A 25,745-nucleotide genomic window follows, 5' to 3' on the forward strand; every position below is an offset into this window, starting at 1 on the left:
AGCCCCAGGCAAATGAGACCTCATAGCACAATGACATATCTATGTGCGTGGGCCCATATCAGGGGCATCTCCATTAGCTCCTTAGTTATTAGGCACCCATGCACACAAATTCTGGCTGTAATTTAATGGGCAGACAATGGATGGGGTACAAAGTAAAAACACCCTGCACCCTCGTCCTCTGGCTGCACAGTAAAATACAGGGAGAATTTGAGTGCATTGAGCACCTTATAACCTTGGGGCTTGGTGCCACTGCACCTTCTGTACCTTGGCTATATGCATGAGCCTATGTCAGGGACATAGTCATTATTAGTGCAGCAGGTACAGTAGCATCAGGCCTCCGGTATATTAGGTTCGCAATGCACCTAAATTAAGGCTGTATCTTTCTGTGCAACAGCAGGTGGCAGTGGAAAAGCACATTTACTTTGCATTAGGTCCCATAGCACCATTGCTATGCTCCTTGCACCTCTTCAAGGGGCCTTACAACCATGTTTTAGAGCGGAGGCCCTCCCTCCCCTGGGTCTAACGGCCTGAGTCCAGCACTGGGAGACCCAGGAAAGATGGCTCCCTACCATGGACTATGAAACTCTGGACCATGGCTGCAAAGCACATGAGGCGGACCCTCATGGAGTGTAGAGATGTTAATAGTTCAGAAGATTTACTGGAACACTTGGTTCAGGGATGTTAGGGACCACCAACGCACCCAAATTACTGCTGGTTTCTCTGGCAAGCAAGTGGATGGGTGGGCAATTTACTTTGCTTACTTCAGGATTTATGGCCCCATTGTTACTTCATTGGCCTCTCTCCCATGGGCCACACAGTCACGATCCAGAGCAGTGAGGGACAGGAGAGGCCCATCCTCCCCTAGGCTTGCGAACACTGGGTCATGGCTGCAAAGATCAGGAGAACGTGCCTCTCTGAAGAGTGTCCCTATCAATAGTGTAGCAAGTGCAGTATTGTGGGGTTATGGGCCCAATTTTACTTTGGGTAATTTATAATACGCACAAATCATCCCCAAGGGGATCTCTGGGCGCCTGAGAAAGACAAGCAGTCATTAATGGGCAGATTAGAATAGCCAGGTTTTAAGCCCTTTTTTGAATAGGGACTGTTGGAACCGGAGGTCTCTGGTTGGCACAGGTATGCACTTGTGACAAGCAGGGACCCTCATTTCCAGTCAGGGCAAGGGAACTACTCCTTCGAATAACCCCTGCTCACCCTCTAGGTAGTGTGGCGCGAGCAGACAAGGCTAATCCTCAGGGCGATAGTAAGTTAAGCATTTATGATCACACACAGTAAACTCACTGACCCACCACAAATGGACACCAGTCGTATGGTTGTATCAAAAATACGTATACTTTATATAAAAGATAGATTCCAGCAGGATTATCACAAGACCAAATAACATTTAGCGACTTGAGGCCACCAGATTACAATAGGCAAGATTAGTCTTTAAATGTTCATTTTTCAGCAAGGTACGATGACAGGGAAATAAGAACGTTGAGGACCCTGGATCCGATATGAACTCGAGACGGAGTTCAAGTGTACCTTGCCTGTGGAAGTCCGAGGCGTTTCAGGCGCTGCTGCTGGTGAGGGAGGACCCAGGACGAGGCCAACGGTTCTCCAGAGGATCTCTCTGGCTCGGTCCCCCTCGAAGAGCGAGGCGGGGGAGCAGGACTGTTGAGGGTTGCGGCGATCCGGGGTTGATGCAGCTCACGGGGCGAGGCGCCGTTCAGGCCTGCGGGACGTACTACTTCTTAGCACGCCGGGTCATACTCGTGGATCTGTGAGGGGCGTCGCGTTCTATGGCAGGCGGGTGCAGCACCAGGCTTCCGGTACCACTGTACGAGGAGGCCTTTCTTGAGGTGCGGCACGAGCCTTGGTATGCAGGAGGGCAAAGCGAGACAGTCGGGTATGTTACGACATACGGACCATCCGAGGCTATGGAATGCGCTCCGTGCAGATTCCGGCGGGAGAGGATGAGCGGCACCCAACGCGCTCCGTTAGCGGCGAGGTGACGAGAGCGGGCGGCCCGGCACTGAAGCGAAGAGCGGCTCAGGGATGAGCGGGGCTCTCTGCGGCGGGGCGACCTGGGAGGGGGCGAAGGCACCCGAGTCACAACTCTGGCGAGGGAATAAGAACTAAGGCCCAACAGCAGACGGGCACAAGCAGAATAGAACCCAATGGTCCTGGCGTTCCGTTCAGGGGGCAAGCTCTCGATCAAGCCCTTGGAGATCGTTTCAGGCACAAGTCTACAAAGTCCTCTCTGGTCCTTTCCTCTCTGTTCTCAGCAAGGCACCACTGCAGGCCAGTCTTACAGGATATAGACTGGTTTCCGTCCTTCAGCTTCTCTTGGTCCTTTTAGTCAGGCTGAGGTTCGTCGTGGTCCAAACTGGATCTGATTTGTAAGGAGCGGAGCTCCTATATTTATACTGCGTTTCTTTTGTCTTTCCAGGCCAGGGGGCCTGAGCCTAGTTCAACCCGGTTTTGGAGTACTCTGTTGACAGGACGCTGCCGTCTTCTTTCAGGGTGCAGGGCAGAGACATCAGACGCTCCACAGGAGGTGGAGCCAGCATTGTGGTGGTGGAGCACCACCCTATTCAGAGTCAAGGACTACTCCACCCACCCATCCTGGAGTAAGCACCCTATTCACCACCTGGAACCCCGACTGTCCCCGGGAATCTCCCAGCCCTGTCACTCACGCAAACCCAGACAGCAGATACACATCCTGGCAGAGGCGGGCTGAAACAGTTAGGCCAGCAAAGGCTAGCTTTCTAAAAGTAGCATTTGCAAACAAGGGATATTAAAATAAACCTTACTAAAGGAAGTATTTTATTATTCTGAGTTCAGGCATACTAAACTTGACGTGCTACTGTGTTCCCTGAGCCTGCCAGGACTATAGCGTGTAATAGTTCCGACAGCTCATCTTGGCCTAAGAAAACCGGTAGCCCTTCAATAGTGAAGCACGAAAAGGGCGGTAATTCACTACTAGGACATGCCACACTCTAGGCTTGTCCTACCTTACGCTTACAATGCACCCTGCCCGTAGGCCTACCATAGAGGTGACTGATATGAAGGTTAGGGAAGGTTCAGGGACTGGCAAGTGTGGGCACGTGCGCAGTCCGCGTGACAGTACGAGACTGTACGCGGGGTCTGCAATAGCGGACCCGAGACATATCGTATGAAGCCGCTTCTGTGGGTGGCGCAACCAGCGCTGCAGGCCCACCAGCAGTATTTGTATCTACAAGCCCCGGCCCTCCTCGTGCACTTTACTGGGGACTGACAGTAAACCAAATAAGCCAATCGTGGAAATCAATTACACATACACTTTACATTGGGAGCACTTGCACTGCGGCACGGATCGGCCGTGGCACAGTGCCCTGAGCATCGAACACCAGCAAAACATCTGAGGCACATCAGCAAAAAGTGGAAGGGAGATTCACGCCAAGGTGCCAGGTCTAACAGGGACAGATTCTGGCATTTCCGGATGTGTTCAGGGAGGTCGTTCCAGAGTTTGGGGGCCAAACAGGAGAAGGCAGGACCTCCCATTTTTGCTTCCTGTTTCTCTGGCAGCACAGCAGCTTATGATTGCTGGATCTGAGCTGAATTGCAGGATGGTACTATTTAAGTTGATTAGTCAGACTGGTCCCAGTCTGTGCAGGGACCTGAAGACCAGGCACAGCATTTTAAAGGTGGCCCGTTTCTTGACTGGAAGCCAATGTAATTGGCGTAGGAGGGGCGCGGAGGGGGTACGAGCTGGTTTATCCAGGGCAAGACATGCAGCTGTAATTTGCACAACCTGTAATTTGGATAAAAGGTCCTTCCTAATTCCCACCAATAGGGAGTTGCCGTAATCAAGGTGACTGATTAAAAGCGCCTGAATCGGGGTCTTCCTGGCACTGAGCGGGATCCATGAGAAGATCTTTCTCAACATCCGCATGGTCCCAAAACAGGAGCCTGCAAGCGTCTTCACCTGCTCCTCCATAGAGAGCTAATTATCAATCTTTATTCCCAGATTCTTCACCCATCTTTTTGGAGAGGGGGCCTCTCCCAACTCTGGAGGCCACCAGTCTGAGGACCACAGGTCCACAGCCTTGCCAAAGAGGAGTATCTCTGTTTTTGAAGAGTTCAGTTGTAAAAAGTTCCCCTTCATCCAATCTGCTATCTTGATCATGCACTTTGAAAACTTAGCTTTCGTCTCGGCAGGATCTTTCTCTATGTGCACTATCAGCTGTGTATCATCAGCGTAGGATATGGTTTCGAACCCGCAGTTCCTGATGATTGAGGCCAAGGGGGCCACATGTAGATTGAATAACGTAGGACTCAGAATAGAGCCCTGCGGTACCCCCTTGTTGACTGCAGCTGTAGGAGACACATAGGCATTGAGCTGAACAATGCACTCAAACTAGGGCTGCATGCACCAGACATTTCAGATCTCATCACCTATCATAAGCCTGGTGCCCTCTTTATCATAGAAACATGGTTTACTCCCACATCTTCACACATCCTTCCCACAGGCGACAGCTTCCAACACGAGGACCACACTCCTAAAAAAGGAGGCCTCACTGTCTTCCATTAGTCCTCCTGCTCCTACACCCTATGCAAGCAGGTAACACTCAGTTCACTGGAGCTGTTGATGTAATTTCCCTCTCTTTGCAACTCAGACCACCATTTTCCATCTGCTCTATAGGCTTCCTGAGCTGAACAAGGACTTAATGAATTCTCAAATCTCCTTACCACCTTGTCCACTAGACATGCCCACACCACCCTGTTGCGTGACGTCTGTCTCCCAGACAACATAAAAAATAAGAGATACCCTGATCAACCTCCATAGAGACATTCAGTGTGGTACAGCATGTCAGACAACCAACATACACCAAAGGCCACATCCTCAACCTTGCCTTTCCAACATCACAAATAATCTCATGCAAACCACCCATACCCTTTTACACTTCTCTGTAGAACACCTAATGCTTGAACTCATCTCAATACCCTTCTAAAAAACGTCAACAATGTTTTGGAAAGCTATGTTAACATTCACACCCCAACAGCACCTCACAAGTTAAAGCCAAATCCCTTGGTACTCTGCACTCTAACGATTCTGTTGACAATAAACGATCCATCCTCGGTCAATAAAGAAAATTGGGTAGGATCCAGTCTTGGATGGATGATGAGTGCATCCTTACCCCACTACAGGCCGGGTTTCGAGCCCATATGGGGACACTGGATCAAGCCTTCAGATTCGTCATGCTTTACTGGAAGGAGGTTTTGCTAGGTAAGGGCATGATTTTTGCTGCATTCGTGGGCTTAAAATCTGCGTTTGACCTAGTTCCACGATCCAAACTGTGGGCTGTCCTGACGACTTTGGGGGTGCCTAATGATCTGGTTTCTCTGGTGGTTAGGCTCCATAGGTCTAACTATGCACAGGTCCACTGGGGAAAGCCAGGGGAGGTCACAGATAGATTTGCAGTAGGAAAGGGTGTCCGGCAAGGCTGCGTGCTGGCCCCCACGCTGTTTTCACTTTTTATTAATGGGGTTGTGCGGTATTTTGACAATCAACTAATGGATGCACCTATGCTAGCAGGCCAAAGAGTCCCCCTGCTCATGTTCGCAGACGATACGCTGATTTTATCCAAGACGAGACAGGGGCTTCAATTGGCACTGTCTCGTTTTGAGGAATTCTGCTGCGACCATGAACTGGTAGTTAACATTGAGAAGACCAAGTTTATGGTTCTTCATGGGGCAAGGCTGGTAACTTCAAGAGTTTTCATGAGCGGGAAACTCTTGGAGCAGACTAATGTCTTCACCTACCTGGGAGTCACCTTTGGTGATAGATTGAGTTGGTCCCCACAGTTGAAATTATTGGTGTTGAAACACTCACAGCTAGCTGGCGCCTTGTTAAAGGAACATAGCCTATCAATTACTAAACCCATTGTTCCTGTTGTCAAAATGTACACTACGAAAATTATCCCCGCAATCCTGTACGGGGCAGAAATTTGGGGAGCGTTTCAGTTAGCACAGGCCCAGAATAAATTTTTGAGAGCAATTGTGGGCCTCCCCAAATCTCCACCCACGCACACAACTGCAAAGAACTCTTCAGCATCATCCAGGAGTTCGCCCAACCCACCAGCGAGTCTACCGACATCCCTCCCTCACAAGACCTCTGCGACAAACTCAGCATCTTTTTCCACCACAAAATCAAGAGCATCTACGACAACTTCGACGAAGACAACCAACACACTGAACCCTCACCAACCACCCCCGACACCCGGAAACCAGCGATTGATGACTGGACAGCACTCACCACCGAAGACACACTGAAGACAATGAAGTCAATCCACTCAGGGGCCCCCACGGACCCCTGCCCCCACCACATCTTCAACAGAGCCGCCAACACCATCGCACCCATGCTCCGCCAAACCATCAACCGCACCTGGCGACCGCCTCATTCCCCGACGACTGGAAACACGCCGAGGTCAACCCCCTCCTAAAGAAACCCTCAGCGGACCCCACCGACCTCAAAAACTACAGACCCATCTCCCTGCTCCCGTTCCCAGCGAAAGTCATCGAGAAAGCCATCAACAGCCAACTCGCCACATTCATTGAAGAACACAACATCCTCGACTCCTCCCAATCCGGCTTCAGAAAAAACCACAGTACGGAAACCACCCTCCTCGACGCAACAGACGACATCCGCACCTTACTGGACAAAGGAGAAACAGTAGCCCTCATCCTCCTCGACCTATCAGCGGCGTTCGACACAGTCTCCCACCGCACCCTAATACGCAGACTCTACGATGCAGGAATCCAGGACAAGGCCCTCGACTGGATCTGCTCCTTCCTCTCCAGCAGGACGCAGCGGGTCAGACTCCCCCCTTTCCTCTCGGACCCCACACCTATCACCTGCGGAGTCCCCCAGGGCTCCTCCCTCAGCCCGACGCTCTTCAACGTCTACATGGCTCCACTTGCCCCCATCGTCAGAACCTACGGACTCAACATCGTGTCATATGCAGACGACACCCAGCTCATCCTCTCCCTATCCAACGAGCCCAACACCTCCAGACGCAACTTTCGAGAAGGCATGGAAGCCGTCGCCAAATGGATGAAAAACAGCTGCCTACAACTAAACACCAACAAAACAGAAGTACTCATCATGGGCCCAAACCCCGACGCCTGGAGTGACACCTGGTGGCCCACCGCCCTCGGAAACCCGCCAACCCCCACAGACCACGCACGCAACCTGGGAATCATCCTGGACTCCGAGCTCAAAATGGACCGCCAGATCAACTCTGTCTCATCTTCCTGCTTCCACACCCTCCGCCTCCTTCGTAAGACCTTCAAATGGATCCCCCTCGAACACCGAAAGACAGTCACTCACGCCCTGGTCACCAGCAGACTCGACTACGGCAACGCACTCTACGCCGGAATAAACAAAAACCTCATCCGCAAGCTACAGAACATCCAGAACGCCGCCGCAAGACTGGTCCTCAACCTGCCAAAACACTGCCACATCTCCCAGCACCTGCGCACACTCCACTGGCTCCCCGTCGAGGCGAGAATCACCTTTAAGATGCTCACCCACGCACACAAGGCCCTCCACGGCACCGGACCAGCATACCTGAACAGCCGACTCAAATTCCACGCACCCCAAAGGACCCTACGATCAGCCCAGCTTTCCTACGCTGTGGTCCCCCGCACCAGAAAGACCAGATCGGGAGGCCGCTCCTTCTCCTTCCTCGCGGCCAAAGCATGGAACGCCCTTCCGCTCCACCTCAGACAGACAACATCGCTCCCCATCTTCGCAAGAAACCTCAAAACCTGGCTCTTCGACAGACCCCCTCCTTGATGGAATGGAACCTGCACCCCCCCCAACCCCCCCCACCCCTAGCGCCTTGAGACCCTTACGGGTGAGTAGTCGCGCTTTAACAAACTCCTGATTGATTGATTGACCCCGTGGATCCCCCTCCTGTTAGACCTCGGTTGCCAGGCAATTGAGGACATTGCCCGGTTTAGGATGTTGGCGTTTTGGAGAAGACTTTGGATTACTCCCGAACTTCTCTTATTCGCCAGGGGCTTGACTGAAGTCAGGGGGTTGGACAGCGCCAATAAAATTGTATGGCTAAGTAGTATCAAATCTCCGCTTACCAGGATGGGGGTGAGAGACTTGTGGGATTGCAAGGAAACTGCGTAATTTCCACCCAAAACTGCCTATAAAGCAGCATACTGGAATCTCATTAAAACTGAGAGGTTGTCGTCTCTGACCTGCTCACCATTAACCAGAGCCTATTGTGTGCTCAAATATGAACCCTTCATGGAAAGCTATTGGGATCTAATAACTAAACCTAGAGATCGCAAGCTTTACCATCAGTTCCGTGTAGAGACACTCCCAACGAGGAAGTTTACTAGTAAATGGTCACTTGGCACAGATGCCATGTGTCCTTTTTGTCCTGAGCATACCGAAGACATCAGCCACCTTCTTTATGTCTGTCCTGCCTACCAGCTCCCCCGAAGTACGTGGCTCAAACCCATATGTAGATCTATGGGCACCAGTTCCGCAATGGTCGCTAAAAGGCTACTGAAAACTGGTTGTAATGATATTGGCGTTATTGGGGTGTCTAAATTTCTGAGCTGGTCTTGGGCTATCCGGGAAAAACTAGAGGGTTTCTTGAGCTAAATGAGGTATTTTATTATGGCTTGGTAGAGTTTTTAAGGCGTTCGCCTGTCTCGTTTCTTACATATAAAAGTCTTGTGATTGTAATATATTTACTCTCTTCTTATCAATTGGTTTTAATGTAATCTTTGCTATTTATATTTTTGCTGTGAATCTTTTACCTGACAGTTTTAAGATGAATTCCGAGTTTTGTATAGTCTTTTGTATTTTTTCTGTCTTATATGATGAACAATCGCAATAAAGACTTTTTTTAATTGAATTGAAGAAAACATAACTTAATAGGACCTCTTGATACCTGACAGATCATCACATCAGTTTAAGAAAAGTACTATATCAATACCATCAATGAAGCCACAGAAACAGAACGGTGTTCAAGACAATCAGACACTGCATCAACCCCCTACCTGACCAATCTATTCCTCACTCCACAAAAAAGTGCTGGTCCTCTCAGCTGCCTTTGACTCAGTTAACCCCTTCGACGCTCATGACAAGCTCAGCTCGTCATGAGTTACGCCTGTCGTACGCTCATGACGAGCTGAGCTCGTCATGAACCGCGGGTTTTCGCAAAAGTCAGCGCACAGCGGGAAAACCCGCAGCGCGCATGAGGTTAATCATCCCACCATCAGAAACACCCTGGGGTCTCAAACAGGATTCACCAGAAATGACCACCAGTTCTCCTTCTATCTTTCCAACATACACCAGTTTGTTCATACGGGCATGTCCCTGTCAAGAAAGACCCCTATAACTATCACCTGTGAAGTCGTCCAAGGCTCCATACTTTTTCCTGTCATCTTCAACTTATACATGGAGCCAATGTGTGCTATACTTGCCGACTACAATATCAAGATTCACTGATATGGTGATGACACACAACTATACTTTGAAATCTCATCTGCTTTAGACATTCAATGCCTCGAACACTGCGTGCATATCATCAGGGCCTGGCTTTCCAGTGCCTTCAAGAAGCTCAAACCAACCAAGAGTATTCCTGTTATTTTCCAACCACAATAAAGATAATACAATACAATCCTGGCTCAATGATTTGAACATGGGTATCTTTGAACCTCCCTCCCCTACTTTTGCTGAAGGGCAGACACTTCGATTGAATGTGCACAAAAATCTCACCATCAAGGAACACATTGCCAAGTGTCATCCGTGACGTCACTGACCATGTCATGAGTGATGTAATATATGACGTCATCAGCAGTGCATTGCGGGGGTGCGAGTTATAGTTAGCTCAGCTAACTATAATGGCTGAATTTCTCTGGTTTTGTATGAGTTAAATGTCAGCCTAACTATAACGTTCCTATAACCTGTGGTTTTTTTCAGTGAATATCTAAGGTTTTTTAAATGCTAATTTCTAACTATAACATCCCTAAAACTATGGTTTTTTTCGGGGAATATGTGTGTGTGTGTGTGTGTGTGTGTGTGTGTGTGTGTGTGTGTACAATGTTACATAGTTTACACAATTTCAACAATTTTCGATGTCCTACGCATTACACATAGCCTGATATGAGGCATTTTTGTTTACAGAAACAACTGCAATTATGGGTCTTCGTAGGAGGGGCAGAACTAACAATGCAATACAAGTTTTGAACCCGTATCACCGCACTGTACCATTTAAAGCAACATGATGTCTGCAATGAGGTGATCTGTTTGTAAATAATAAACTACATGTCCCAGAATTCATGGGAGTAATGTTGTAAAAATGAAATGACATAAAAACAGACCAAGGCCTTGAGGCTGAAACGCGTCGGTGTGCAGACTAGGCTCTGTTGAATAAATTCTAATTATCCAAGTTCCAGAGTGCGGCGTTCTTTGTGGAAATATATATATATATATATATATATATATATATATATATATATATATTATTTTTTTTAGGGATTAGTAAGTACGTGGAGAAACATGTTTATTTTACACGCTCTACGTTCCTGGAATCTCATGACCTTCTCCACCCCTCCCAAACTGGTTTTCACCCGCGTCAAGGTACTGAAACTGCCTTGTTAGCGGTTGTTGAAGAATCCAGAAAGATCCTTGACTCAGGTTGTCAGCTATAATCCTCTTGGACCTTAGCGCGCCTTTGATAATGGCCAACCACCGAATTCTGGTCCATCACCTTAGAGCTTTGCAAAGGATTGGTTCAGCCTTATCATGGCTGCAATCCTTCTTGGAGGAAAGATTCTTCCCGGTGTTTGCTGGTGAGGCCTTTTTCTAAAACTGTCCCCTTATACTGTTGAGTTCCCCAGGGCTCATCCTTGAGCCCCACTCTTTTTAATGTTCATATGGCTCAGCTGGTAGATAGTGTCTTCCTTTGGGGTACACATAGTGACATACGCGGATGATACTCAACGGGTTGTAGCATTGAATCACTCTGACCAGGCATCCAACGGTCTTCGTTCTTGCCTGGAGCAAGTCACCAAGTGGATGAGTCTGTCACATTTTAAAAATGAATGGCGACAAGACTGAGCTTATAATTCTTGGCAATCCTTTTTGTTTTAAAGCCGACACAATGTGGCCCGCTTGCATGGACCTTGCCCCTGCCCCTAAGACAGAGTTAAAAAGCCTGGGTATCTGGCTGGATCAGGACCTTAGCTTTAACGTTCAGGCCAGGAAGGGTGTTGCAGCTTGTTATGGCATTCTTAGGATACTTCGCAAAGTGCTCCCCCTTCTTCCCTTCCAGGCCAAAAAGCTGATGATCCAGGCACTTATCCTATCTAGAATAGATCATGGCAATGCCTTATACCTAGGTGCGCCGACCTTGGCAACGGCGAAACTTCACATTGTGCAAAATTGTGCAGCAAGGATGCTTATGGGGATCCCGAATCGACACTCTGCAAGGCCCGCTTTGCATTCCCTGAACTGGCTCCCTATTCAGGAGAGAGTTCATTTCAAGGCTCTGTGTATCACCCATAAGTCTCTGGAAGAGAATGGTCGACCTATCAACAATGCTATGATTCAACTCTACTGGGCGAACAGGCAGCTGCGCTCAGATGAGCTCCACCCAGTAGTTGTACCCAGGATTAAGAAGGCCAGAAGTGGCGTCTGGCTTTTCTCCTATAATGCCGCCAGACTTTGGAATTCCCTTCCACTGTACTTATGAACGGAACCTAATCATCTGGCCTTCTGGAAACAGTTAAAGACGTGGCTCTTCCCCTAGGTGTTCTCTACTCCAGTAAACTGCTTCAGCGCTGGGATGCCTCCGGATAGCCATGTGCTATAGAAGTCCTGTTTCAGTTAATTTGTGTGTATATATGTATATATTCCAGCGGTGTCGGTACCTGTTTTTCAAGCAGGAGTTGGAAGTGATATATGTGTGTCTATACCTTGCTCAATATTTATGTTCTTGATATTTCGGCTATGATATTAAGGTATCCCGATATTCCGTACACAATATTCCATACTACAACCGTATACAACTATGAAAAACTCTGAATAGAAAACAATTGGTATGAGTAGTTGTCCAGAAGCAAAGTGTGAGAGGAACTACACAATGCACTACAATTACTAAAATGCAGTGCAACTTTATATGGCCTATTATGCAAAGGACTGGAAGCAAATGTGGTGCTACAGATTTACACCGCACGACCTTTACCATACAGCCATTACAACGCAAGTCATTACTACGACTTGCCCTGGATGGCGCTCTTGGTTAAGGAATAGTATGACTTTCTACTTCAACACCTTCCCTACTGTTACGTGGGCTGGAGTTGGAATAGAAAATCATATTAATCCTCAATCCAGCATCCTCCAACGCAAGTCGTTGTAACGAATTGCGTTGTGAAAACGGCGATGTAAAGTACCGCGATCAAAATTATTGCGTTGTACTGTCGTACATCCCTCCAAAATATATGGGTACAAAGTTCACAATGTAATGGGAGACTTGAAAGAGACGGCAAAGAAATACACCTACATGTTAGTAGCCTGGTTTGAATGAGCGTGCCCACATTACCTGTGACTGTGATTAGATCTTTGACGGTTCCCAATTGCTTGTTCTTGTTGGAGATGTTAGATTTTCGCAAGGGATTAGAGTGAGGGACAAGAAATGTTTCCAGTTTTTCACAATCTTGAACCTCTTCAAGTTTTTGTGAGCGAAAAATCACTGACATTTTCCTTCTATATGGTTTATTATGCTAATTAATTCATTCTTAAAGTTAGTCTGCCGTGATTAGTGGGTTCTAAAAACTGTCTCCTCTGTTAACGTGTTGTGCTCGTTTTTGATAGAAGCAATTACTAAGTGATCGAAAAACCCTCAATTAATTCTGTTTAGATCTGTTAAGTTGAGAATTGTTTGAATATAGCATTATAGCCCAGTGGCCGTACAGTCAGTGCTGCCGACTTTGGAATGAGGGAACCAGGTTTGAGTCTCAGCGTCATCTTAACATCCTGTTATTCTGGGCCAATCCCTCAATATGCCCCTGCCTAAAGATGAATGTGACATTGTTTAATGTTACTGGTGCTCATTTCAAGTGGCCCACTACCTTCGGGTCGAGTTTGTGCCATATAAAACTGCAATAATAAACTATTGTTAAATACCCTGACCCTGAGTTATAGGACTGGGCCACAGGCAAGCACCTCCAACGAGGGCGAAGGCTTTTAAACTGGCATAGCCCTAAGCAGAAGGGCTACTATCTTATTAGAACATTCTACTCCCTGAGGATAACGTTTTCTAAATTCAAAGGGTGGCACGAAAACAAGAATTTGAATGTTGAAGCTGAAGGTCCATACCAGCACTTTCTACCTTCCCAGCAGCCTACCAATAGGAAGGGTGATGGAAAAATAAAAATGGCTGACTTGCTGGAGAAGTGTCTGTCTGGAAGGCGGAGTCTCATAAATAAGGCAAGAGACTAGTCTGGGAAATAAAGATGTGATGGGATTCAGTAGACCATACGAGAATTCGAAAACTTTACACTTGGTGACAATTAACAGCATTATCTTTATTTTACTTTTTGCTTTGAATGTTTACTACTTCTTCGTTGGACTTCTGTCATTTAAACTCTTGCTTACAAGTTTTAACATCAATTTTTTTGCAATTGTTTCCAAAGGGGACAAAGTCATTCCACTCTTCATTCCGCAGTGTGGGAAGTGCAGCTGCTGTCGGAATCCTAAAAGCAATTACTGTGAGAAGAATGAGTGCGTTTGAATTTTTTTTACATTTATAATTAATTTAAAGCACATCTGTAGGTGAATGTAAAGTTTCTAAAAAAAAAAAAACCAATATGGGTGCCTTTTTTGCAGCCTCGGAAAAGCTACTGGGCTAATGTCCGATGGGACTAGCAGGTTTACCTGCAACGGAAAGTTGGTTCACAACTTCATAAGCACCAGCACCTTCACTGAGTACACTGTCGTGGACGAAAATGCTGTGGTCAAAATCGATGACAACGCGCCACTGGATAAGGTCTGTCTGATTGGATGTGGATTTTCCACCGGATATGGTTCTGCCATCAATACTGCCCAGGTAATATCCCTTAGCTCGTTTTTGTGCCCACCAATCTTTCATTACATGCCTCTAGAAAATTGAAAGCTGCAAATCCCTCATAAAGAGGCAATTATTTCTGAATAGCTAACATGCTCCACTTTAGAGACTGACAGTGTTTCATTGTGATTGTGTAGGTGGAGCCAGGTTCTTCCTGTGCTGTGTTCGGTTTAGGAGGAGTTGGGCTTTCAGTTATCATTGGCTGTAAAACCGCTGGAGCGAAGCAAATCATCGGGATTGACATCAATGCAGACAAGTTCGCGAAGGCGAGAGAATTTGGAGCCACTGAGTGTATCAATCCCAAAGACTACACCAAGCCTATCCATGAGGTGTTGGACGAGATGACTGATGATGGCGTGCATTATTCCTTCGAGGTCATTGGAAATGTCCAAACTATGGTATGTACGTATTTCTTCTTTCATAATTTATTGATTTATTTACAAAGGCCAGAAATCGACTGGAGGGCTCTTGGTTCTAGGCGAGGAGGTGTTAAAAATGAGGAAACCTGCTTTAGCGACTAGAGAACAATTCAGAAAACCTCCAAAAACATTTCTATCTTAGTCACAAAGTAGAAGAAGGTCATTCTAGGCTTTAGGTCCAAAATAAAACATGGCCTGACCACCAATCCATGCACTACAGATACAGAATGTCAAGTAGCAGACTGAGATCAGTGCACAAATTGCTTGTGGACTGATTAAAAAAAAAAAAGCGATAACAAATGCAACACTATTCAGTGCCGTTTAAGTCTGTGCATAATGCACAGTGCTTTGAACTTGAGCCTATGGTTCAGAGGCAACACGTGGGGCTGCCTGCAGGACGATAAAACATGGTGAAATTGAAATTTCCTCAGGTGATCAGTCTTCCAAACAGCAAGTGTTTGAGTGCTCGGAATTTTCTTCAGATCATGATCCAGAAGCCCGAGCTACTGAATGTTGCATAAGTGCAAACATTCACACATGCCAAGAGTCAGTCCGGGTTGAAGGCTCTGAGGACTAAAAGGAGTTTGAGCAAGCAGGGATAACCGAGCTGATCTAGTTCTTGAAGGACAAATCCTCAACAAGATAAATTCTGAGGGCTCATATTTATGAGAATTGTCACGCAGTGCAGCGTAGCAAGTCCCCTTGGTGCGCTGCACTGCGTGACAGGGAAAGGCAGGAATGCGCCATGTTTAAAAGAATACGGCGCATTCCTGCCTTTGCCCCTGTGCTAGCACTGTTTTGGCTGCCTAGCGCCAACGCAGGCACCCTTGCACCATGGCGCAAGGGTGCCTGTGCGGCATGTGGTGTTCTTTTTGTGGAGGCAGGAGAACCTTCCTGCACAAAAACAATCCAAAGAGGCTTTTTACTTTTTCCATGTGTGCTGCACAATGCAGCAACCATAGAAAGAAAAAGTAATGAAGAGAAATAAAGATATATCTCCTTGTTACGCCGCTCCTGGGAAGGCTTATCTTCTTGGCCCATTCCCAGGTTTACCAGTTCTGGTAAATCTGGGAATGTGTTAAAAACCATGGGCGTTGAATGGCAACGCCCATGGGACCTCTCCCTTGCGCACAGTAAGGCAATGCAGCGATTTGCGCTGCATTTCTTTACTCGAGGTTTATAAAGCCACTCAGGCGGTCAAAATGGCCTTGTGTGGCTTCCTAAATCTAATTTTTCAGTTGCATTACGCATGTACCACGTTGTGTGGTACAAACGCAACGAGACTGGGGTCATAACTATGGCCCTCAGTGATTTACCATGAGAAGAGACAAGGGGGGCAGGGCACCGAATCTGTGGGCCAAAAAGGACTCTTAGTTTTTGCTTACCAAACCGTATCCGTTTTGTTTTGCTGGGTTTGAGTTTCATAAAGTTGGTAAGCATCCACTGTTAGATATTCTACATGCTTTGGCGAAGGTCCGTCCCATTGTCCATACACCGGTGGTTCACTGGAGCACCTTGTTGCAGGTCAAATAGTCTTTCAGGATCACCGCTGCTTCTCACTCAACTGATTCGACTAATTCTTGAAAGGATGTCATAACACTCATAAAGGGCAATGGCTAGGTCAGGTTTAGAATCATCCTGTAACCACATCTCCATGAGGAGCAGAGGGTACCACTTGTAATTATGATGACATTAACCCCTTCGCCACGCAGTAAATTTAGCCGCGGTGGGAAGGGGGGCGGGGCTGGGCGTGGTGCTCGGGTGCTCAGGACGGCTCCCGGCCGTCATGAGTCACAGTGGGCGTGTGCTCATGATGGCCGGGAGCTGTCTGAACTCCGCCCACTGATTAATTTTCCCGTACAGGCGGGGAATTAATTGCGCATGGGCAGAGCGGCAACGTTCCGACGGCTTTCGGCCATCACAAGTACACGTCTACTGTGACTCATGGCGGCCGGGAGCCGTCCTGAGCATGGAAGGAGTTAATAACTGCACTGTGAGGATCTGCCCTGCACTCCTTATTATTGTATGCCTGCTTTATCAATGATACTGAAAACTTAATGTTTTATATTGGGAGCTACCCAGTGGTTAGTTGAGCCCACAACTATGACTATAATGCTCTGTAGAGGCCTAGCATCAGCTAGGTCTGAAGGACCGGGAGCTCAACCTATTGTCCCTAGGGTTTCAGGTAATTTTAACGCTTTAATCACATGTAATCATAAATTCAACTAAAATATTTCAGTCAATCCAATTTAAGCCATTTTATTAACTGATTCAATAACCATTAGTTCGATTATGTTCATAGCATATCAGGAAAACAAATACATTTATATGCTAAACTAAATGACAATTCGGTATCCAAACGATTCACATTCACAATGTACATAATAAACAAAATCTCCACATTTCCCAATGCATTTCGGGTCAATTCGACCCTTCTTCAGGGGAATTATTCTTGCACGGATGAATTCCAAAAAACTTTCAAGCACATCAGTCCGATAGTGGGCACTACAAAGTTAATAACAGTAGTTGATTTACAATATGAAACGCAAGAGTATATACAATTTAAAAGTAACTCTAGAATTAACAACCATACCCTCAAAGAAACCTTCCAAGTGTTTATATAGACCGTGCCCCTGTGCCAAAGAAAATAAAATTTAAGTGACACACTCGACTAGAAAGTGCCGTTGCTAAGTAATTAATGTGTTCATGCATTAAATGGTCTCGGTTATAAGAAAAATAAGAAGTAAGGTTTGTGCAACGTATAGCCCCTCCCTAGTAGTGGGAAAGTAGAAAGAATAATGGTGATAGTTATGCACCTGTAGTCATGCATGACAGCTATTGGGAATGTACCTGTCCGTAACCTAAGGTTAAATGTAGATAGATTGGAGACCAGTCCTGTTGAGATAATAGATAGTGTAGGTGATTACTAATATGTATATAATTGGCGTGCTCGAGAAATTATTTGGCAAGAGGTTGATCTTACCAACTGCTCTATGGCCCGATGTTTAACCGACTCTGGGAACCGATGTGTATTCAACCGCTACCAAAAACAACTACAAAAAAACAACAAGCGTAACAAACGCTGTAAACGATATAATCAAGATTACCGGGGTGAATGCCTCTCTGCCACCTTCACTTGTAGCTATGCTTACCGGAGAAAGTGTTGTTTGCCTGTATGCCGGGACTCTCTTCACGTTTTATTCAAGACCGCAGGTTAACCGTTCTATTCAAGAAAACGTGAGAGCAGACAGTTAAAACCCGGTATTCGAACTAGTGTGTGAGCCGTTAATCAAGCGCCATTACTCTGAAAAAAGCCTACCTTCTCTCCCGCTCTAAGCTCCGACCTCTAACTCCCACTCGGCTTCCGCTGTAAACATCCGGTTGAACGGCAGCTTGCATTAAATGCCGTACCTAGTTACGCGACCCCCAGCTGAGCAGCAACACATTTTGTCTGACAGCAGATGGACAGTAAATTTGATTTTATTTTTACGGTTTATTGATGACATTTTGATAATATGGAGTGGCACTAGGAGTCAATTGGAAGAACTGATTCGAGAACTCAACGACTGTAACCAAAGAATACAATTCACTTTTAATATACAAGAACAATGTATACAATTCTTGGACATTGAAATACGGAAGTCCTCGGATGGGATTTCGACCAGAGTATATCGGAAACCGACAGATGTAAATAATGCCTTACATTACACAAGTGCCCACCCGAAAAACCTGAAAGACCACTTACCCACTTCACAATTGATAAGGATAAAAAGAATATCCTCGGATGACATCAACTGTAAAATAATGATGGAAGAACAAATTGATAAATACAAGGACCGAGGCTACCCAATTGATGTATTGGAAAAGGCAAAACAAAAGGTTTCCATATTAAACAGAGACACCTTACTAAAAAAAAGTGAGAAATCAGCAAACGACCGCATAGTCTTTGTAATGAAGCATTCCACACAATCGCAAAGAATAAAACAAATTCTGAGAAAGCGATGGGAAATAATAGCGAATGAACCAGACTTCGCTAACCTATTCAAGACGTTTCCAATCATAGCACACACAAGAGCTAAAAACATCAGGGAAATATTAAAGAAACCTGAACATCAACCACAAGTACAATATAAAGGCATGAGGAAATGCTTTAACTGTGGTCAATGCAACAACACTATCGTTGGCAGAGAATTCAAACACCCTCACACGGGTAAAGCGATCCTGCTGAAATTCAGTGGAGATTGTAACACAACTGGAGTGATTTACGCTATACTATGTCCATGTGGACTCACCTATGTGGGGAGAACATCGCGCAAAATTAAAACTCGCATTGTCGAGCATAAGAGCACCATACGCAATAAGTCAACCACATCTTGCTTAGCCACACACTGGAACACTTCCGGTCACACCATACCACAACTGAGATTTACAATATTAGAAGTGGTTGAGAAACACAAGGGTGTAAATCATAACACAGCTTTGGCACGCAGAGAGACAAGCTGGATAAAAAAGTTAGGAACACTGACACCAGGTGGGCTTAATGACCAATATGAGATGGTATGTTTTCTATAAACTGCAGAGATTGTAATTTGATCATGACATTATCACGTTTCATGTTGACCCCCTGGATCATTACTGTACAGGATTGACAATCTACCCCCTTCTTTTCACAAATAGTTGGGAGCACGTCTTTTTCACTAGTATATAGTCTTTTTATACAACTTCTAATCACTCCTATGGTTTCAACACGTTTTTATCAGTTTTTTGGTTATTTATTAACACACGTCCTTTTTTTAGATGCATTTACACCGGATATGCGGATTTCATGTAACACATGGTTATTAACTTACAGGGACATTCTGTTAAATAGAGCGATTTAGGTAGGACAGTTAGGATGTCTTTCATGTTTATGACAACAGTCAGTCACGTAGAATAGCGTTGAGCTCACGCACGACGGTACGGCATTTAATGCAAGCTGCCGTTCAACCGGATGTTTACAGCGGAAGCCGAGTGGGAGTTAGAGGTCGGAGCTTAGAGCGGGAGAGAAGGTAGGCTTTTTTCAGAGTAATGGCGCTTGATTAACGGCTCACACACTAGTTCGAATACCGGGTTTTAACTGTCTGCTCTCACGTTTTCTTGAATAGAACGGTTAACCTGCGGTCTTGAATAAAACGTGAAGAGAGTCCCGGCATACAGGCAAACAACACTTTCTCCGGTAAGCATAGCTACAAGTGAAGGTGGCAGAGAGGCATTCACCCCGGTAATCTTGATTATATCGTTTACAGCGTTTGTTACGCTTGTTGTTTTTTTGTAGTTGTTTTTGGTAGCGGTTGAATACACATCGGTTCCCAGAGTCGGTTAAACATCGGGCCATAGAGCAGTTGGTAAGATCAACCTCTTGCCAAATAATTTCTCGAGCACGCCAATTATATACATATTAGTAATCACCTACACTATCTATTATCTCAACAGGACTGGTCTCCAATCTATCTACATTTAACCTTAGGTTACGGACAGGTACATTCCCAATAGCTGTCATGCATGACTACAGGTGCATAACTATCACCATTATTCTTTCTACTTTCCCACTACTAGGGAGGGGCTATACGTTGCACAAACCTTACTTCTTATTTTTCTTATAACCGAGACCATTTAATGCATGAACACATTAATTACTTAGCAACGGCACTTTCTAGTCGAGTGTGTCACTTAAATTTTATTTTCTTTGGCACAGGGGCACGGTCTATATAAACACTTGGAAGGTTTCTTTGAGGGTATGGTTGTTAATTCTAGAGTTACTTTTAAATTGTATATACTCTTGCGTTTCATATTGTAAATCAACTACTGTTATTAACTTTGTAGTGCCCACTATCGGACTGATGTGCTTGAAAGTTTTTTGGAATTCATCCGTGCAAGAATAATTCCCCTGAAGAAGGGTCGAATTGACCCGAAATGCATTGGGAAATGTGGAGATTTTGTTTATTATGTACATTGTGAATGTGAATCGTTTGGATACCGAATTGTCATTTAGTTTAGCATATAAATGTATTTGTTTTCCTGATATGCTATGAACATAATCGAACTAATGGTTATTGAATCAGTTAATAAAATGGCTTAAATTGGATTGACTGAAATATTTTAGTTGAATTTATGATTACATGTGATTAAAGCGTTAAAATTACCTGAAACCCTAGGGACAATAGGTTGAGCTCCCGGTCCTTCAGGAGTTAATAACTCCCATCAGGGTGCTGGGAGAGAACGTACATCATTTAGCCCACATGCCGTTATGAGTTTAGAATACATGGAGGGGCTTCAGGAGAAGGTGAGCAGGGCTTGAGGTGGTGGTACATTATTGTAGTTAGTATTATCCCTACTCCCATAAGATGGGAACTTAGCATATGTTAAAAGCAGAGAAGCCCTTGTGCAGCTCTATAAACTGGAGAGCAGAATAGGATTAGAACCTCATGCCATTACCTCGTGTCTCATCCTGAGGGATTGGGGGTCTCATAGGCCGCTGGATGCACAGATTTGGCATGGACAGACGCATATAGACTCATTCATTTTTATTAATTGCATTCTTGGTCCTAATTGCATACTGTGGTATATCTTTCACACTCCTTAGAGGTGGTAAAGTGCAACTGCTGCATTTTCACCACAACTCATTTACACACTGAAGATTCAGTCTCAGTGACAGCAAGATGAAGCCGCTGCTGTCATATTTGCATGTTGCAAAACTACTAAATACTCATTTTGAGTAGATGATGAGTGCAGAATGTGAAATGAGGTCGAGAGCACTAGAAAAAAATCAAAGTAGTAAATCATGAGTAGTATCATGAGACACTTAATCTAGGGATCTTTGTATCGTTTTGTGATAATTCAGTTGTTTTTGTGTGTATTGAGAGATGATCAAGTAAAATGCAATACACTTGGTGAAATGTACGTTTTGTAACTGTCGAACCAATTGTTTTTAAGGCAAAAAATCAATCATGAATTCCTGTTTTGTTTTTTCAAGTTCAGGCCCACATTTTATAGCAAAGTGGATTATAAACAAATATCATGAGCTGATCCCATTCCAATCCATCCAACAAGGTCATTTGTAATCAAGGATGCACATACTCTGGCACCAAGGGCAATGAACAAATGTATGAAGAAAATCTGTCCAATAAACCTTACGTTGTGGACACCCTGTATCGATGTCTTAAGCTGGGTTAAACCAAAGATAGAGATTTATGTTTTCACTGGCTTAGGGTGAAAGGAATTAAAGTTATGTGCACCATCCTGACCGATTGCTGAAAAGTCTTTCTAGCAAGATTGCCAGCATGCGGAGGCATCCACCCAGTGGTGTTGATTTCCAGATAATCAGAAAATTTCAGGATTAAATATGGGCTCAGTACTGAGGACTTTTTCCCAGAAAGAGATCTAACCTAATGATATTGTCATTCCAATTTGCCATTTCAAGTAATCCCATATAGTGAAATGCCCTAAAATCATAGGTGTGACGTGTATCGGTAGATTTTGTTAAACCTCAAAGGAACCAAATGAATGTGTATCAAAGGTCTACCACTGAGAACCTCAGATTATTTCACCAAAGCCTTAGCGTGCCCACCATATTGATCGGCACCTATGACTTGCTTGCAGTTTTCCACTCTTTCACATTATTGCACTTCGGAAAAAAACTGTACAGTGGAAAGACACATAACCTTGACACCAAAGACTGTAAAAAAATGTCTGCAGTACATTTCTGACTTTTCTTACATTTGGAAGAAACTCCAGTGGTAGCCCTGGAAATCTGGACTGTTACAATGGCAATTTGACAGGTGTACATTTGAACACATGGGAATGAGATGCTAAAGAGCACATGCTATTTTTGGGTCCTCAAAAGGGGAAAGGTTTTCTCTGTGTAGAAACTCTTCTCGTACACTTCTCCCTACTTAAATTGTATGACCATTCAATTATTATTCTCACTCAGAAGATGCATCTACTCAGTGCTCTTGGCAAAGGTATAAATGCAAGGGTTTTAGAGGATGAAGCTGTTAACGATATCCACAAATTTACAAGTTTGTGGGTGTTTACAAACTTTTGCTGGGAACCCTACCCAGGAAAGCACACATGCTTGCCCCATGAGCAGATACATGCAGTCTTGATTCAGATTCGAGCATGGTGGTACTTTGCCCTAAAGCAAGACATTTTCTCTCATGAAAATTCCACCATAATGAGATTTTCCCTCATAAATGTTGCTTTTTCCACACTCAATAAGAGTATGGATTTACAAACTAATATTTAAATTGGGCCCATGATATATCAGTATATATGTATCAAGCATGTTCAAAGTATGTCAATGTTTTGGGGACATAAATGTGCATAGCAATATGTGCGGAACATTGTTTAAGGCAATTTTTTTTGAATGACCTGATCACCCTCACCATATCATTTACATTAGTCCAAGGCATCCAAGTAAAAGGTTAAATGTATTGTGAACAATTGTAGTCTAACAACTGCTGTTGAAGGTAAGCATAACATAGACATAATGCCAACGTTAATATATAAATTATCAAATCAACAATGATAAGATAAGATTGTTTATTTTCTACTTATTCTCTTCAGGCAGAACATACCAACACAACTCTCACTTCAGATTCCAAGATAAATGTTCTACCTTTACCAATCTAGGATACAGATAAATGCTGTGATGTGAAACATTTTAACACTAAAGTTGAATGAAGGACAAATAAGACTAACGGTAATAAGAGTTATAACCGCTCATTTGAAATACAATCCGGTAGATCAAATTGAATATGAACATGGGTAAAATGGTAATACACTTATTCAAGGGCATCCTATTGTAACACATCTCCTCTTTTAAGAGAAAATAGGGAAATTGAGGAGGAAGAGTTAACACGGTTCCTTGACCCTAACAGTAGGTTTTCTTGACCTAGCATTTTGCTTCACCTGAAAGGTCACACTATCACCATCCAGAGTTAGACTTACTCTACCATTGGACAAAGCCCAGCAGAGGTCCTACTAAGGTTACACTTCCTGTCTGTTGGTAACCATAACTATTGGTCAAGCAAATATTCCCTTTGGGACACCTTATTGTTGAAACCGATATTCTCAAAGACACAATGACAAAAATAGACACTTAACAAAATACTGTACTAGTGAAGCAAAATGTAAACACATACAAAATTATGAAAAATACTGAACAGTTTATTCATCACACAATACAATATTAAAAAGATATTTCCATAAAATTAATTTAAAAAGAAGGGAATAGACATTTAAAAATAAGGAAACAATAGATTCCTATTTGTAAAAAGGAGGTATAGACGGAAAGAATTAATTCAGCGAAACTTCAGAATTATTCTCCAGTGAATTTATGAAACAATCCTCCTTTCTCTTATGTGACGCGTTTCGGTGGATCAACTAGTTACACCACCTTCATCAGGAATACAATGTAATGTCTTCCCAGAAGATTTCTGAAATTTTAAAAAATATTTTTAAAAAAGGCTCTTCAACATGTATACAGTGAAATTCCTGCCCAGCACATCTCATAATTACATTATCACATTGCCACCAGTTTTGTTCAACAGTATTACAAAGACAACATGAGAATATACCACAAACTACATATTTTATGACATTTAACAGACCTAAAAACATTGTCCAAGTATTAAATATAAAACACAACATAATAAATGACAACATGAAATACAACAATGTTTCTAGTTAAAGGAAGGCATATTTTGTAGTGCTTTCATTGGTATACAACCTTTACCACGCAACTTTTACAACGACCTACCTTTACCACGCAATTTTTACAACGCAGGATCCATTACAACGAAGTACCATTACAGCGCATGTATTTACAACGCAGGTACCTTTACAACGCATACCATTACAACGTAAGTATTGGTAAGTATATAATTTTATCAAAAATATTATAAGTTTGGGTTTTTGGGTAAAGGGGTATTTTTAGGGTTCATGGTCAGTTTTGGGTTTTTGGGTAAAGGGGTATTTTTAGGGTTCAGGGTCAGTTTTGGGTTTTTTGGGTAAAGGGGTATTTTTAGGGTTCAGGGTCAGTTTTGGGTTTTTGGGTAAAGGGGTATTTTTAGGGTTCAGGGTCAGTTTTGGGTTTTTGGGTAAAGGGGTATTTTTAGGGTTCAGGGTCAGTTTTGGGTTTTTGGGTAAAGGGGATTTTTAGGGTTCAGGGTCAGTTTTGGGTTTTTTGGGTAAAGGGGTATTTTTAGGGTTCAGGGTCAGTTTGGGGTTTTTGGGTAAAGGGGTATTTTTAGGGTTCAGGTCAGTTTTGGGTTTTTGGGTAAAGGGGTATTTTTAGGGTTCAGGGTCAGTTTTGGGTTTTTGGGTAAAGGGGTATTTTTAGGTTTCAGGGTCAGTTTTGTTTTTTTTGGGTAAAGGGGTATTTTTAGGGTTCAGGGTCAGTTTTAGGTTTTTGGGTAAAGGGGTATTTTTAGGGTTCAGGTCAGTTTTGGGTTTTTGGGTAAAGGGGTATTTTTAGGGTTCAGGGTCAGTTTTGGGTTTTTGGTTAAAGTGGTATTTTTAGGGTTCAGCGTCAGTTTTGGTTTTTTTGGGTAAAGGGGTATTTTTAGGGTTCAGGGTCAGTTTTGGGTTTTTGGGGTAAAGGGGTATTTTTAGGGTTCAGGGTCAGTTTGGGGTTTTTGGGTAAAGGGGTATTTTTAGGGTTCAGGGTCAGTTTTGGGTTTTTGGGTAAAGGGGTATTTTTAGGGTTCAGGGTTTTTTGGGTAAAGGGGTATTTTTAGGGTTCAGGGTCAGTTTTGGGTTTTTGGGTAAAGGGGTACAGGGTAAAAATTAAGTACAATAAAATTTAAATTACATTAAATTAAATTGATTAAATTAAATTAATTACATTAAATTAATTAAATCAAATTAAATTATATTAATTCTAATTAATTTACATTTAAAAAAATATTATAAACTTACCAATACGTACGTTGTAATGGTATGCGTTGTAAAGGTATCTGCGTTGTAAATACATGCGTTGTAATGGTACTTCGTTGTAATGGATCCTGCGTTGTAAAAATTGCGTGGTAAAGGTAGGCGTGGTAAAAGTATGCGTTGTAACATCATACATCCGCTTTCATTACACACATAGGCTTATTTGTATAATATATCATCACACTTACACATAAATGCCTAGAAATAAGCT

The 25,745-nt window shown here is 44.0% G+C and overlaps 1 protein-coding gene across 2 annotated transcripts in view; it reads left to right on the plus strand.

The window, feature by feature from the left end:
- LOC144818609 (alcohol dehydrogenase 1-like) overlaps positions 1-25,745 on the plus strand; it is a 293,232-nt gene that overhangs the window by 102,758 nt on the left and 164,729 nt on the right. For both annotated transcript variants that reach the window (XM_078676205.1, XM_078676206.1), the window contains 3 exons: positions 13,711-13,798; positions 13,904-14,123; positions 14,279-14,539. In XM_078676205.1, coding sequence (XP_078532331.1) covers positions 13,711-13,798; positions 13,904-14,123; positions 14,279-14,539 — 569 coding nt within the window. The remainder of the gene's footprint in view (positions 1-13,710; positions 13,799-13,903; positions 14,124-14,278; positions 14,540-25,745) is intronic.

The sequence above is a fragment of the Lissotriton helveticus genome, chromosome 2_1 (assembly GCF_964261635.1).
Source record: "Lissotriton helveticus chromosome 2_1, aLisHel1.1, whole genome shotgun sequence".
Taxonomy (NCBI): domain Eukaryota; kingdom Metazoa; phylum Chordata; class Amphibia; order Caudata; family Salamandridae; genus Lissotriton; species Lissotriton helveticus.